Consider the following 16,360-nt stretch of genomic DNA (forward strand, 5'->3'; position numbering starts at 1 on the left):
ATGCATCAGGGACCATCCGAGAAGCCATAGCTGTGCAACAAGCATCTAGAAAATGCCCCAAGTGAACCAAAGACACTCTATCATATTAGGATTTTTGGGGGATAACTCATAAATGGCCCCACGTAGAAAAAAAAAAGACGAAGGCCCTTGTAATCAGTGTTGCCCACATCAGGCAGTACCAGCATGTCAGTGCGGGTGACGCTGCTGTCAGTTTCCCTTTTAAAGGGGTAGTCCAGTGCTGAAAAACGTATCCCCTATCTTAAAGATAAGGGACAAGTTTTAGAACGCGGGGGGTCTGAACGCTGGGGCCCCCCTCGATCTCCTGTACGGGGCCCCTGCTCGCTGTCCAGATAGCGGGTGTCAACCACCGCATGAAGCAGCGGCCGACACGCCCCCTCAATACACGCTATGGCAGAGCCAGAGATTGCTGAAGGCAGCGCTCCGGCTTTGCCATTGATTTGTATTGAGGGGGCGTGTCACCCGCCGCTTAATGCGGTGGTCAACACGCCCCCTTCCCACGGGCTGCCGGGGCCCCGTAAAGGAAATCGCAGGTGGCCCCAGCAGTCGGACCCCCTGCGATCTGAAACTTATCCCCTATCCTTAGGATAGGAGATAAGTTTTTCAGCACTGGACTACTCCTTTAATGTTTGCAATAAAGGGGAACTCCAGTACTAGACATCTTATCCCCTATCTACAGGATAGGGGATAAGATGTGCGATCGCGGGAGTCTGACCGCTGGTGTTCTTAACATTTATGTTCAGAATACCGGCTTTGCTAGGCTTCGATGCTCTGCGGTCGTCTCGCCCCCTCCATTCATGTCTATGGGAGAGACTGAGATACAGCGTTTGTGGATCTCCCATAGAGATATATGGAGTGGGGGGGGGGGGGTTGTCGGCCACAGCTTCAGACTGTGGTCGACAGTAATCTGACACAGAGTGAGATGTCAGACAGGAGATCACGGGGTGGGGTCCCAGCGGCTGAATCCCCCACGGTGATCAGACGCTTATCCCCTTAGGAGCGGTGTTGTCTGCAGTTTGTGTCTTTTCATCAAAATATGCTCACAGTAAAGCAGTGTTTCTCAAGTCCCCCCAACAGGTCATGATTTCAGGATTTCCTTAGTCTTTCTCAGCTGACAAGTGGTGATCCCTGATTCACTGACCATAACTATATCACCTGTGAAAGACTAAGGAAATCCAGAAAACATCACCTGTTGGGGGGACTTGAGGACCACAGTAAAGTGCACCGAAATTAACACGCTCTGTCATTGTCAGTGCAAATGAACAATCACTGGATGGGCATTTCCCAACAGAGTGCATCCAGCTGTTGCAAAACTACAACTCCAAGCATGCCTGGACAGCCAAAGGCTGTCCAGGCATGCTGGGAGTTGTAGTTTTGCAACAGCTGGAGTCACCCTGATTGGGAAACACTGCACTGGATCATCATTACCATCTCCACATCACCAGTCTATTCATGGCCACCAATAATGATTTTAAAAGGATACTCTGGTGGAAAACTTTTTATTTTTTTATTTATTTATTTATTTATTATGAACTGGTGCCGGAAAGTTAAACAGATTTGTAAATGACTTCTATTAAAAAAATCTTTCTCCTTCCAGTACTTATTAGCAGCTGTATGCTACAGAGGAAGTTCTTAGATTTTTTTTAAATTTCTTTTTGGTCTTGTCCGTGTCAGGAACTGTCCAGAGCAGCGTAGGTTTGCAAAGAGGATTTTCTCCTGCTCTGGACAGTTCCTGATACGGGCATCAGGTGTCAGCGGAGAGCACTGTGGACAAGGCAAAAATAAATTCAAAAAGAAAAGAATTTCCTCTGTAGCATACAGCTGCTAAAAAGTACTGGAAGGATAAAGATTTTTTTTATAGAAGTAATTTACAAATCTGTTTAACTTTCTGGCACCAGTTGATTAAAAAAAATGTTTTCCACTGGAGTGCCCCTTTAAGGGCTGCACAATCCAGATGACCATTCATCGGCTGATCGCTTAGTCTTTTACACAAGGCAGTAATCAATTCTTTCAACCATGTTACAGGTCTTAAAGGGGTTACCCAGGAAAAAACTTTTTTATATATATCAACTGGCTCCAGAAAGTTAAAAAGATCTGTAAATTAATTCTATTAAAAAATCTTAATCCTTTCAGTACTTATGAGCTTCTGAAGTTAAGGTTGTTCTTTTCTGTCTAAGTGCTCTCTGATGACACCTGTCTCGGGAACCGCCCAGTTTAGAAGCAAATCCCCATAGCAAACCTCTTCTAAACTGGGTGGTTCCCGAGACACGTGTCATCAGAGAGCACTTAGACAGAAAAGAACAACCTTAACTTCAGAAGCTCATAAATACTGAAAGGATTAAGATTTTTTAATACATGTAATTTGCAAATCTGTTTAACTTTCTGGAGCCAGTTGATATATATATAAAAAAAAGTTTTTTCCTGGAATACCCCTTTAACACCTTGACCTATTTACAAAATCCGTATTAAAACCTGCAGTGTTTAATCCTCAGCAAATGTGTGATAATGCTTTCCTTCTCCCAACATATTCGGATTCCTACACAGTGTGCCTTTGAGGACATTTACGTCTTACATGAAAGTCAGTTTAGGACTCCAAGCAAAATGGACACGGACTTTGACAATGAAAGCATTGAGAACTGTTTGTTGCAAAGCAAATATGAGAACATTGCTTTTTGATTACATTATGGGCCATATGGCTCTGAAGTTAAGACGGTTCAAAGTATGTAATTATTTGTGTAATTCCTAAACAGCGCTTCCTGTCAATACATGTTTATTAGTTCTTATACGCCTATGAACAATTTAATCATTGTCTATCCCGTTTCACTTTGAGTATACTATTCCTCTGCACGTAAGTAGGGATGGAGACAAAATATTTTTGTAGCTCAGGATGTAGTAATACATACGAACAGACTATAGACTGATCAGTAATAAGGTTCTTTTCAAATGGTGATAGCAGTGCCTGTTTTTCCCAACAGATACAATAAACATATTTATGGACTCCAATTTACCTGATGGGGGGCAAAAGAGTGTAAGGCTGGGTTCACATCACGTTTTCTCCCATATTTGAGCGCATACGGGAGGGGAGAGCTAAAACCTTGCGCTCCCGTAAACCTTCGTATGCGCTCCCGTATGTAATTAATTTCAATGAGCCGGCCGGAGTGAAACGTTCGGTCGGCTCATTTTTGCGCCGTATGCGCTTTTACAACCGGACCTAAAACCGTAGTTGAACACAGTTTTAGTTCCGGGGAAAAAGCGCATACAGCGCAAAAATGAACCGACCGAACGTTTCACTCCGGCCGGCTCATTGAAATGAATTACATACGGGAGCGCAAGGTTTTAGCTCCCCCCTGCCATATGCGCTCCCGTATGGGAGAAAACGTGATGTGAACCAGCCCTAATTTGGATGTATATTGGGGTGCTATACGCTCTGGTTTGCCTTATGGCATACCACAGTCTGCTGCATTATTTCACAGAGCAGTATAAAGTAAAAATAAATAAAATAATTAAAAACTTAATAAATAAATTAATAATAATTATATATATATATATATATATATAATATATGGTAAGTATTCTCCTTAAGGAGGATCACCGCTTCCGCTTCTCCAGTGTAGAACGAAGATTCAAAAAGGCCATTAGCACTCCGCAGGCTTTCTAGGTAAGGAATATGCAAAGCAGCTCATCACACCACCTTCTCAGGTAGCATTCCCTAAGATCAGCTCTGGCTCCAGTTAAGAAGTCTCAGAAACTGATTGGGATTCATGCCAGAATTCTCCCCAGAAGGGAAGAATCTGCAGACAGCTGTTTCGGGGTGCTGGCCCCTCGTCAGTACAGAGCAGGGTGTTCTGGCTTGGCTATATATATATATATATATATATATATATATATATATATATATATATATATAGATATATATATTCACACACACCAAGTGAAAAGATACTAACATTAAAACCACCTACTAAATTATAAACTTAGGGTACATTCACACGTGCGGATTTTCAACGTATTATACGCTGCAGATCCGCTGGTGAAGGCCCGCTCTATGCTGGCTTTACATGTGACTGCTCGTAGCGGCAATACGCCACTACCAGCAGGCACACTGCGATGTGCGAGTCGCAGTATACTCACACATCGCGGGAGCTCTCTGACTAGCTTAGAGCAGGGAGAGTGGCCGCGATGTGCGAGTACGCCGCGCACATCGCTGCACTGTGTCTGCTGGTAGCGGCGTATTGCCGCTACGAGCAGGCACATGTAAAGCCAGCATAGAGCGGGGCCTTCACCAGCGGATCCGCAGCTAAATACGTTGCGAAAATCCGCATGTGTGAACGTACCCTAAGGGTCTATTCACATGTGCAGTATTCTCCGCATATTTAATGCGCAACATTTGAAACTGCAGATTTGATGCTGTATTCAGTCATTTAGTTTACATTATACTCTGCAGCATTTGCAGCTTCAAATCCTGCGCATCAGAGTTGCTACTAGTGTGGCTATGTAGGTGTATGACTAAGGTTGTGTCCTGATGATTTAAAGGGGTATTCCGGCTTTAGACATTTTATCCCCTAACGTCCAGAGTAGCAGCAAATCCCCATAGCAAACCTCTCCTGTTCCGGACAGTTCCTGAGACAGAGATTTCAGCAGAGAGCACTGTGGTCAGACAGAAAAGAACAACTGAACTTTAGCAGCTGATGTAGGGTAGGATTAAGATTTTTTAATAGAAGTAATTTACAAATCTGTTCAACTTTCTGGAGCCAGTTGATATGAAGAAAAATGTTTAGTTTTTTTCATGGTATACCCCTTTAAAAGAGACCCTTACATTAAAATCATGCCTATTTTATTGCCTCTAGGGAGTGGCATATGCCACAGGGATTATCTTTGGGTGTTAAGATCATGATACTTCAGGCCCCATGAATAATAAAAAAAAAGGGGTCTTGCAACAATTTCTGTAAAAATACTGTAAACTGCAATACAATTAATAACCCTGAATTTGTTGCCATAGCTAATGGCATTGCAGCTGCTTACACCCCTGGTGATAAGAGTCAAGACATTTCGAATTATCTTTATAGTTTCAGAAAAGTCTGTCGCTTTCACTATCTAGATGTTTATTTCATGTGACAAATAAAAGAACAGTAATAAATTTGAGAGTTAAGAAACGTATCATAAGTCACACATGCAAGAAGGAAAATCCATCAAGTCGCAGACTTGTATCTCTTCCAGCATGTTCTGATAATACATTTACATAGTTTTACTAGACGGATATTTGAGCTTTTTATTTTTTTTATTTTTTATTTTTTTACATTATTGGATTTTACCTTTCTTGTCACATAATTAGGCGTATACCAAATCCATCTGGGCTGCTGATGTCCAACTTCCTGATTTCAGAGGGTCATGAAGGGGGTACACACAGACTTAGCCTAATATGTTGTTTGTTATGCTGTAAATAGGTATAAATAACTCTAATAGCAAAGCATAGTGTACTTAAACCTAATGTATTAGTAAGTTAAATCATAACTGTCGACTCAAAACATTCAAAAACAACAACCAAGCAGTATGGTTTGGTTTCATTAACCCTTCAGAATTGTGACAGACTCTCTCTGCAATTATTAAGCCCCCTCAGAGTCCTCTCCATAGTGCACAGGTATGGAAGCAGGACCAAAACCGGGGGGGGGGGGGGTTGCTAGTAGTAACAGGGTGCCAACAGGGACTTTATTTCTCTTACTTGGCTGGCCAATCACACCACAGCACCTGCTTCTCGCTGCTATGCTGTGACATTGGGCTGGTGAAAGAACGCTGGACTAAACAGGCTGGCACCAGACTGGGGTTTATTAACAGTATGCTTCTATAGATAGCATGTGGAGGGAGAAAAGGGTACCAATGGCTTTACAATGTGCTATGTAAGCAGAAATGAATGAAATGAACAAGGAAGGGGTTATACTAAGCAGTGAACTGTTACTGATAATGATGACAAGCTTAAAGGAGGGAGGGAGAGGGAAGATTACATTTAGGAGGCAGCATTGTGTTAGAGGTAAGCTTTGATTTGCCATTATAAACTGCAAAGATCCTGTGGAGAAGACAGACTCACAGATTGCAGGAGTACAGAGTACAGAGCACATGCTAAATCCCATCCCTACTTGCTTTTTTCAGCATTCATGCAGATGCCTGCCAATAACTATTTAGATTCCATTATCAATACTGATCACAGCATCTAAAGTATCTGCAGGGATTTGTGAGACTCATTGGACCCCCACAGAGCGATTACAGGGGGTCCAATGAGTCAAGATGGAGGCCGGAGGTCCCCTTACCTGCTCCATGGCGCTCTGCTGCCATACACTGGTATGGTGATATAACTGTTCAGTGTTATGCCTATGCCTAATAGTTCAGAAATGTCTGAACTTTTAAAATATAATGTTAATGATCCCGTATGGTCAATGGCGTAAATGTAAAAATATACTAATAAAGTGACCTATACGCAAAAGTGTTACCAGTGAAAACTACAGGTCACAATGCAAAAAAATAGCTCTCATACAGCCCCATATATGGTAAAATAAGAAAGTTATAGGGAAAATTTTAGTTTCGGCTATAGACGTGTTTCAGTGGCCAGCTGTAACAATAAGATGGAGAAGGGAGTGCTCATGTTCCTTCTTTAAATATTTTTGTCAGTTAAACCCCCTTTTGTACAATCATATGTACATAATCTGCTGTGGATTATGTATGTGTGAAAATACCCTTAAATTTTATTTACAATAAACTAACGAGCCAAAAACTTCTATCATGAGAATAGTCCTTTAAATAAGCATTTGGAAAACTATGCTGATTTGTGGTAAAACCCGAATCTTACTGCAGCAACTATTGGTAGGTACACATGGTGTTTTTCTGCATGCATTTTGGTGTTCATTACCTGTTAAATACGCACGAGAAGTGAATGCAATGTGTACCTCTTTGTTTTCAATGGTGATATGCAGTGTGCATATTGCCCATATTTTTTTCAGTATGCATTTTTAATATTTGGTAATAACATGCCATAACATTATTCAAGGCTACCCTTCGGATTTCACAAAATGTTTCTCTACTATTGAAAAAATATGCCATGTAGACATACCCTGTGGGTGTTTTTTTTTACCTGATTCTTTGGCCACTTTCACACAGCAGTATTGTGGTAAGCATTTTGCATCTGTGTTTGTAAGCCAAGAACAGGAGTGGAACAGAGGAAAACTTTACGGCCCATTCTTGTTTTTGGCTTCCACATATTAATGCAAACATGAATGAAGGAGAAATATAAAGTTCTCAGGGTGACAGTATCACTCTGCTCAAGCAGTCACTGTCAGAGTAGTGACAAGATGAGCTGGTATTTCCCATGTGTAAGAACAGAGGATAGGAAGCATTAAAGGGGTACCCAGTGAAAAACTTTTTTTTTTAAATCAACTGGTGCCAGAATGTTAAACAGATTTGTAAATTACTTCTATTTAAAAATCTTAACCCTTCCAGTACTTATCAGCTGCTGTATGCTTCAGAGGAAAAGCAAGGAATATCCAGCGCGATGGGATGCAAACAGGAATCTTTATTTCGGACACATGGTCAGCACATAAAACCAAAAATCTGGTTTTATGTGCTGACCATGTGTCCGAAATAAAGATTCCTGTTTGCATCCCATCGCGCTGGATATTCCTTGCTTTTGCTACAATTTGAGACCGGAGGCACTGCCGGTTAGTCCGTGCGAGGTGTGGGAGGCGCTGCGGAGATGAGCCGTCTAATCTGCTTGATTATATGCTTCAGAGGAAGTTCTTTTCTGTCTGACCACAGTGCTCTCTGCTGACACCTCTGTCTGTCTCAGGAACTGTCCAGAGCATGAGCAAATCCCCATAGCAAACCTGCTCTTGACAGTTCCCAAGACAGACAGAGGTGTCAGCAGAGAGCACTGTGGTCAGACAGAAAATAAATTTAAAAAGAAAATAACTTCCTGTGGAGCATGCAGCAGCTGATAAGTACTGGAAGGATTAAGATTTTTTAAATAGAAGTAATTTACAAATATGTTTAACTTTCTGACAGCAGTTAATTTAGAAAAAAATTGTTTTTCACAGGAGTACATCTTTAACAGCAAGGACCAGCACTGTCAGAACTGCATCCACAGGAGATTCGTGGCAGCTAAGTATTTTTTTGTTTTGTTTCCCTGACACCTTACGCGCCTTTTATAGGTGAATGGTTTTTCAAGCTCTTTAGCAGAAAAAAAGAAAGAATGCAATAGCTGGGTAATGTGATCTACAGGACTTCACACAACCAGAAATATATTCTTCACTTTAGCATTATTAGTTATATAGTTGTAATAGTTTCAGGTGATGAGGTAAAAAATAAGATTAACATTAACACAATTTAACAAAAAGATTAGAAGCGTAAAAACATTTACTGTGTTATTACTACAGTTGCATTTTGTCCCAGATTTTGCTTTTGCATTTACAATGTCACGGAAGCTACAGGAGTAGTTTTGACGGCATTCCAGTTGCACTTGAAGTATGCAGTTATTTGAACGTGGGATATCTTTTGGCTGAGGAATGGGTAGTTCAAAGTTCATTACTGTGAAGAGACCTCAGAATCTGCAATACTTTCATTTCTCTATTAACGAAAACGTGTGACCTGTTTTAAGCTGCTCAAACCATGAAGCCATAGGGAGGCAGCCATCTATCAGTCAGAAAACACAATGGAATGCCTTATTATCCCTTGAGGAGGCCAAATTATGGTTGAAACATGCCGGGATGTTGAGTGTCTTTGCTATTCCTGTTTTTCCATGTTTGCCAGTTTTGTCTGTTTGGTTAGGTGGTATTTGTGTATTGGACCTATCTAGGCCTTTTGCCGTAACCCTGGTTATCTATCCCTAGGAATCACATGAGTACGGTGTATCTGACCAATTTGTTCTTGCATATTGCATTTCTGTTAACCAGTCCTCTTCAGGTGACACCTGTTGCTTACAGAAGGGATAGGGTTTTACAGTTTCCTGTTATTTTTTACCTGGCATTTTTAAAGGGGTACTCCACTGCTCAGCATTTGGAACAAACTGTTCCGAACGCTGGAGCTGGCGCCAAGATCTTCTGATGCCATAGCCCCGCCCCCTCAATGCAAGACTATGGGAGGGGGCGTGACAGCCGTCACGCCCCCTCCTATAGACTTGCATTGAGGAGGCGGGTGTGATGTCATGAGGGGGGGGGGGGGACTATGACGTCACAAGCTCCCGGCGGCAGCTCCAGTGTTGAGAACAGTTTGTTCCAAAAGCTGAGCAGCGGAGTACCCCTTTAAGCCCTACACATAAGAAGCTGGTCTGCATACAGCCAATCTTTCTGTACAAAACACTGGTGTTGTTCTCACAGAGAAAGCTTCCCTTCAAACAGTATTTTCCAATGACTGTCCGGGCATGCTGGAAGTTGTAGTTTTGCAACATCTGGAGGTTCACAGTTTGGAGACCACTTCCTTATAATACACCATTTTTTGTTTCATGTCAGCCAACACCTTGCTTTTCTTTATCCTCACTAGATGTTTGAGCCCCCCAGACATTCTGGTTACAGATGTTTCTGTATGATCTTACTCATCTGCAGCTATCAAACATAGTATATCTTTTAGTTTATGCCGCAAGATGTGATGGACTATGTATCCTGACACCTTTCTATTGTGGTCAGCAATAACCTTTTCAGTAATTTGTACTACAGCAGCTCTTCTCAGGGATCAGATCAGCCAGGAAGACTTCACTCCCTACCCACATCATTGAGCATTGGGTGTTTAACCCCTTAAGGACTCAGCCCATTTGGGCCTTAAGGACGCAGACAATTTTATTTTTACGTTTTCGTTTTTTCCTTCTCACCTTCAAAAAATCCTAACTCTTTTATATTTTCATCCACAGGCTAGTATGAGGGCTTGTTTTTTGCGTGACCAGTTGTCCGTTCTAATGCCATCACTTACTTTACCATAAAATGTATGACGCAACTAAAAAAATACTATTTGTGTGGTGAAATTAAAAAGAAAACCGCAATTTTGCTAATTTTGGAAGGTTTTGTTTTCACGCCGTACAATTTACGGTAAAAATGACTTGTGTTCTTTATTCTTTGGGTCAATACGATTAAAATGATACCCATGATAACATACTTTTCTATTACTCTTGGGCTGAAAAAAAATCGCAAACTTTTTAACCAAATTAGTACGTTTAAAATCCCCCTATTTTGAAGACCTATAACTTTTTCATTTTTCCGTATAAGCAGCGGTATGAGGGCTCGTTTTTTGCGCCGTGATCTGTACTTTTTATTGATACCATATTTGCTTATATAAAACTTTGAATCCATTTTTTATTAATTTTTTTGGGAATAAAATGTTATAAAAAAGCAGCTATTTTGGACTTTTTTTTAATGTTCACACCGTTCACCGTACGGTATCATTAACATTTTATTTTAATAGTTAAGATATTTACGCACGTGGCAATACCAAATATGTATATAAAATATTTTTTTTACACTTTTTGGGGGTGAAATAGCGAAAATGGGACAATTTACGTTTTTATTGGGGGAGGGGGTTTTTCACATTTTTTACTTTTATTTTTTTTACTTTTATTTTTACACTTTAATAGTCCCCATAGGGGACTATTTATAGCAATCATTCGATTGCTAATACTGTTCAGTGCTATCGGTCATCTTCTGCTCTGGTCTGCGGGAAGGCAGATCAGAGCAGAAGACGCCAGGAAGGCAGCGGAGCCAGGTGAGGGGAACTCCGTCTGCCGTGCTGAATGATCGGATCGCCACGGCAGCGCTGCGGGCGATCCGATCATCCATTTTAATGACCGCGATGCTGTAGATGCCATGATCTGTATTGATCACGGCATCTGAGGGGTTAATGGCGGACATCCGCGGGATCGCGGATGTCCATCATTATTGGCAGGTCCCTGGCTGCGATCAGCAGCCAAGACCTGCCGCGCATGATGCCGGCATCGCTCCGATGCTCGCGGTTATGCTTAGGACGTAAATGTACGTCCTGGTGCGTTAAGTACCACATCACCAGGACGTACATTTACGTCCTGAGGGGGTTAAAGGGGTACTCCGGTGGAAAACAGTTTTGTTTTTCAAATCAACTGGTGCCAGAAAGTTAAACAGATTAATTACTTCTATTTAAAAATCAACACATCCAGAACTTATCAGTTGCTCTATACTATAGAGCAGTGTTTCTCAAGCGCGGTCCTCAAGTCCCCCCAACAGGTGATGTTTTCAGGATTTCCTTAGTCTTTCCCAGGTGACATAACTGTGGTGATGTCTGATTAACTGACCACAATTATTTCACCTGTGAAAGACTAAGGAAATCCAGAAAACATCACCTGTTGGGGGGGACTTTAGGACTGCGCTTGAGAAACACTGACAGAGGAAGTTGAGTTGTTCTTTTCAGTCTGACCACAATGCTCTCTGCTGACACCTCTGTCCATGTCAGGAACTGTCCAGAGCAGGAGAGGTTTGCTATGGGGATTTGTTCCTACTCTGGACAGTTCCTGACATAGACAGAGGTGTCAGCAGAGAGCACTGTGGTCAGACAGAAAGGAGCAACTCAACTTCCTCTGCAGTATACAGCAGCTGATAAAAACTGGAAGGATTAAGATTTTGTAATAGAAGTAATTTACAAAGCTGTTTAACTTTCTGGAGCCCTTTAAGACCCTGTTCACGATTCACTGATTTTCCTTCCTACTTTTGAAAGGTCCAGTTCTAACCTTCGAACCAGTAGACCTATGTTGGCACCTGGATCAACCTCAGTTTTCTATTATTGGTGTGTGTTGGTGCTCAGAAAGCTATTTTGGTGCTGAATACAAAATCAAAGTGATAAAAAAAAGACTATCCTGCGTAATAAAAAAACAATAAAAAATGTAATTAAAAAAGCATTGGAAGTACACCTTAGAGTACCTGTCATATTTCACAAAAATAAAATGTTGTTACTCAGTACATAATGCTGATTATGTATGCTTAATTTTTATGTGTCTAGCACCTATATTTCTCTCAAAAATACCTTCTACCTGTTGCTCACTTTCTTTGTCATTCTGTGCTTTGGAGGGGGCGTGTTCTCACTCTGTATGACTCCTCTTCCTCCCTGAGTCTACTGTGCTGGGTCTCTTCATCCAATCACCACAGGCTGCTCTGTAATCCCCTCCTGTTTTCATGCTGCAGGCTGATAGGACTGTTCCCAGCCTGTGCTTCAGATTGGACAAATATGATGCTGCAGAATAACAGGAATATGTTCTGGATAGTATAAAGACCTAGTGGGGTTTTTGTTTTTTTAAGCTATGATTTCTATGAAAAGGGAGATAAAATTTTCCTATGAAATATATTGTTTTGCCAAGGTATAGAACATATACATTTTTTTTTCTATCTATTTAACTGCATTGAAATTCCACTTGCAAATTCCGATGCATCATCCCATTGCTGTCAAGGGGATTCAGCTTTACAGTGCACACTACTAAATATCAGCAGCGGAAAGCTCCATTTGCTGAAAGAACAAACTTGTTCTTTATTTCGGCTGAATACATCGCCATTTATGGGGACTGGAAATGTCCGCGCGGTCCTAGCGACAACTGATTTAGCCAGCACTGACTGATTTAGCCAGCACAGTAAATCCAATGTACCCCTAAAGTCAATCTTGTAGCACAGTGTTTCCCAACCAGGGTGCCTCCAGCTGTTGCAAAACTACAACTAATATTTATTCTAATCCTAGGTAGATGGTCACTCAACGCAGTTTGTCAATGCTAAGCAACAAGACCCATTCCTATTGCTTAGTGTTTCCAAACAGTGTGCCTCCAGCTGTTGCAAAACTACAACTACAACTAATATTTATTCTAATACTTGGTAGATGGTCACTCAACGCAGTTTGTCAATGCTAAGCAACAAGACCCATTCCTATTGCTTAGTGTTTCCAAACAGTGTGCCTCCAGCTGTTGCAAAACTACAACTACAACTAATATTTATTCTAATACTTGGTAGATGGTCACTCAACGCAGTTTGTCAATGCTCAGCAACAAGACCCATTCCTATTGCTTAGTGTTTCCAAACAGTGTGCCTCCAGCTGTTGCAAAACTACAACTACAACTAATATTTATTCTAATACTTGGTAGATGGTCACTCAACGCAGTTTGTGAATGCTAAGCAACCAGACGCATTCCTATTTCTTAGTGTTTCCAAACAGTTTACCCCTAAAGTCAATCTTGTAGCACAGTGTTTCCCAACCAGGGTGCCTCCAGCTGTTGCAAAACTACAATTACAACTAATATTTATTCTAATCTTTGGTAGATGGTCACTGAACACAGTTTGTCAATGCTAAGCAACAAGAGCCATTCCTATTGCTTAGTGTTTCCAAACAGTGTGCCTGCAGCTGTTGCAAAACTACAACTAATATTTATTCTAATCCTTGGTAGATGGTCACTGAACGCAGTTTGTCAATGCTAAGCAACAAGACCCATTCCTATTGCTTAGTGTTTCCAAACAGTGTGCCTCCAGCTGTTGCAAAACTACAATTACAACTAATATTTATTCTAATACTTGGTAGATGGTCACTGAATGCAGTTTGACAATGCTAAGCAACAAGAGCCATTCCTATTGCTTAGTGTTTCCAAACAGTGTGCCTCCAGCTGTTGCAAAACTACAACTAATATTTATTCTAATCCTTGGTAGATGGTCACTGAACGCAGTTTGTCAATGCTAAGCAACAAGACCCATTCCTATTGCTTAGTGTTTCCAAACAGTGTGCCTCCAGCTGTTGCAAAACTACAACTCCCAGCATGCCCGGACAGCCTTTGGCTGTCCGGGCATGCTGGGAGTTGTAGTTTTGCAACAGCTGGAGGCACCCTGGTTGGGAAACACTGTTGTAGCGTTACGAAAAGTCACAGTGCAACCCTGGCACCAGCTCATACCCACACAACATATTGCCCCAAACTATTGATTCCTTCCAAACACTATTATTTGCATTTCGCATGCACCAGTTCCAATCTGACTTCCTTTCCACCCTTGCATGTCTCTATTTTAATCTGTACAAAAAGAAAAAACAAAAACAAAAGAAAACCCTCTGCCCTCACATGCAAATTCTGTAGCTGGTGCTTCATTTCACCTGTCACAACACTGGGCTTTCTTTCCCCTTCTCCCTTCCCATAAGGCACAAGGAGCCAGTCAAGGCTTTATGTTTTTAGGAGCTGGTGGAGGGGGGGTGTCACTTCTTTACACTGCAGTCACCTTGTTTTGCAGTGGAACAACACTGAAGTGACCTCTCAGTGCATCCTGATGCTGGAGCCCCCGACGACAGGATATTAGCTGACACTGGAGAAATCAAGGGGCCAGAGGTGGGAGGAGGAGTAGTAGTGTGGAGGGGGGGGGGGGGGGGGGTGAAGGAAGGAGGGGTGGTGGGGGTCATATATCATTGCCAAGGAGCCCCCTAGGAAGAAACTGGAGAGAAGTGGGGGGAGGGAGGAGGATAAAGCTGTGGGCATTGAAATAAATGTCACACACATGCAGCCTGTGTCGTCGGAGGAGATGGCCAGAGTCCAGGGAGCATGACGGGCAGCAAGTGCAATGCAAGCAGACAGTGAGCGCTGATCTGATGTGTCCCCACCTCCTGTAAAGTGCCCAAACACTGCCCACTCATAGTTAACCCAATACTCCCGGAAAAAGATTCTACTTCCAGCCCAGTACAGCGCCGAGTCCTCCCCTGCACACACACCCCCCCCTACTGCTCCCTGTCCGGCCACCCAAGGGAGTGACCTCTGGTGCTTTGACAGCTCTCTAATACCTAGCAGAAACAACCCTTCCAGGACACGCCCCCCTGTGCAGCCGTTGGCTGCGGCGCCGGCACGGCCGCCGCTGATTGGTCCGCCCCCTCGCCCCCCTCCCTTATCGAACGTTCAGAACTCCGAGACAGACAATATTCTGTTACATTGTAGCAAGATGGCGACTGTCATTCACAACCCCCTGAAACCGTGAGTAGAAATGTGCACAATCCGCGTGTTTCCATATGAAAAAAAAGGCGCCTTTCTCAGCTGGAGCCGTGCCGCCCATAGAGACAAGTGCACACTTCTGCAGGTACCGCGCTGCCTCCTTGGGGGGCGCACAGCTCCGCGCATTGGGCTTCCGCTACTTGTTATGTTATTATTGCAAAAAGAAAAAAAAAAAAAAGTATGTTATTTATTTATATTTTTTTATGGAATTGTTGCGTTGCTCCTATGCCAAGCTGGCGAGGTTGGCATGTGGGTGCAGGGCATGGGTGTCTGCACCGTGCACGGCGAAGGGTTTAGCCGTGGTCAGTGCTAAGGAGGAGGCTTGACAGCGGCTTTTACACTCACTTTGAGAACTTGGGGCATTGAGCTGAGGCGGTGTTGACAAATGGGGGCTGTCACATCGTCTTTTATCATCCACCACCCACTTCATTGACTGATCTGTAGATGGTCTCCAAGGATTGAACCGATCTCGGGGGGGGGGAGTTTCAGAGCTGCTGCAACATTTATTACCAGCTGGGACCACCAGCCTCTTCCCTCTGAGCTCAAGGAGCTACTTTCTTGGCTGGCTGCAGATATTTGATAAAAAATTTTTTTTTTTTAAATATTTTATTTATTTATTTTTCTAGACTTTGGTTCATTCATTGGTTGTCATCTTACCTTTGAACAAAACTTTTTACTAGAAACAAACGATTTGTGGCCAGGAAGATTAAAATGCACCTAGAGAGGTGTTTTTATTAGTGCGTCTGACTATTTTAGTCTGTAGAGCTGTATTTTCCAACCAGGGTGCCTCCAGCTGTTGCCAAACTACAACTCCCAGCGTGCCCGGACAGCCTTCGGCTGTCCGGGCACGCTGGGAGTTGTAGTTTGGCAACAGCTGGAGGCACCCTGGTTGGAAAACACAGTGATACAAGACTGACTTTAACGGTACAGTCACATTACGGGCACGCCAGGGTGCTGTCTGGGCACCCTCGGAGTTGTAGTTTGGCAACAGCTGGGGGAACCCTGGTTGGGAAACACAGTGCTACAAGATTGACCTTAACGGTATGTTTACATTATGGGCACTCCAGCGTGCTGTCTGGCCATCCTTGGAGTTGTAGTTTGGCAACAGCTGGAGGCACCCTGGTTAGGAAACACAGTGCTACAAGATTGACTTTAATGGTATGTTTACATTATTGGCATGCCAGCGTGCTGTCTAGGCACCCAGGGAGTTGTGGTTTGGCAACAGCTGGAGGCACACTGGTTGGAAAACACAGTGCTACAAGATTGACTTTAACGGTGCAGTCACATTACCGGCATGCCAACGTGCTGTCTTGGCACCCTGGGAGTTGTAGTTTGGCAACAGCTGGAGGCACCCTGGTT

General features: G+C 42.8%; 2 protein-coding genes across 9 annotated transcripts in view; one reads left to right on the top strand and one right to left on the bottom strand.

Annotated features, from left to right (window-relative positions):
• DCAF4 (DDB1 and CUL4 associated factor 4) overlaps positions 1 to 12,065 on the bottom strand; it is a 55,614-nt gene extending 43,549 nt beyond the window's left edge. The window contains exon 1 of the mRNA XM_056545769.1: positions 12,041 to 12,065. The gene's annotated coding sequence lies outside the window, so the exon portion shown is untranslated. The remainder of the gene's footprint in view (positions 1 to 12,040) is intronic.
• Positions 1 to 16,360, top strand: part of DPF3 (double PHD fingers 3) — a 272,192-nt gene that overhangs the window by 11,460 nt on the left and 244,372 nt on the right. For 6 of the 8 annotated variants that reach the window (XR_008848735.1, XR_008848736.1, XM_056545780.1 and 3 more), the window contains exon 1: positions 14,994 to 15,086. The exons of 1 other annotated variant lie outside the window; for it this stretch is intronic. Coding sequence is in view for 5 of the 7 variants with exons in the window: in XM_056545780.1 (XP_056401755.1) it covers positions 15,019 to 15,086 (68 nt within the window). In the remaining 2 variants the exon portion in view is untranslated. One more of the 8 variants, XM_056545782.1, reaches the window with a different exon arrangement.

Source organism: Hyla sarda, chromosome 11 (genome assembly GCF_029499605.1).
Source record: "Hyla sarda isolate aHylSar1 chromosome 11, aHylSar1.hap1, whole genome shotgun sequence".
NCBI lineage: Eukaryota > Metazoa > Chordata > Amphibia > Anura > Hylidae > Hyla > Hyla sarda.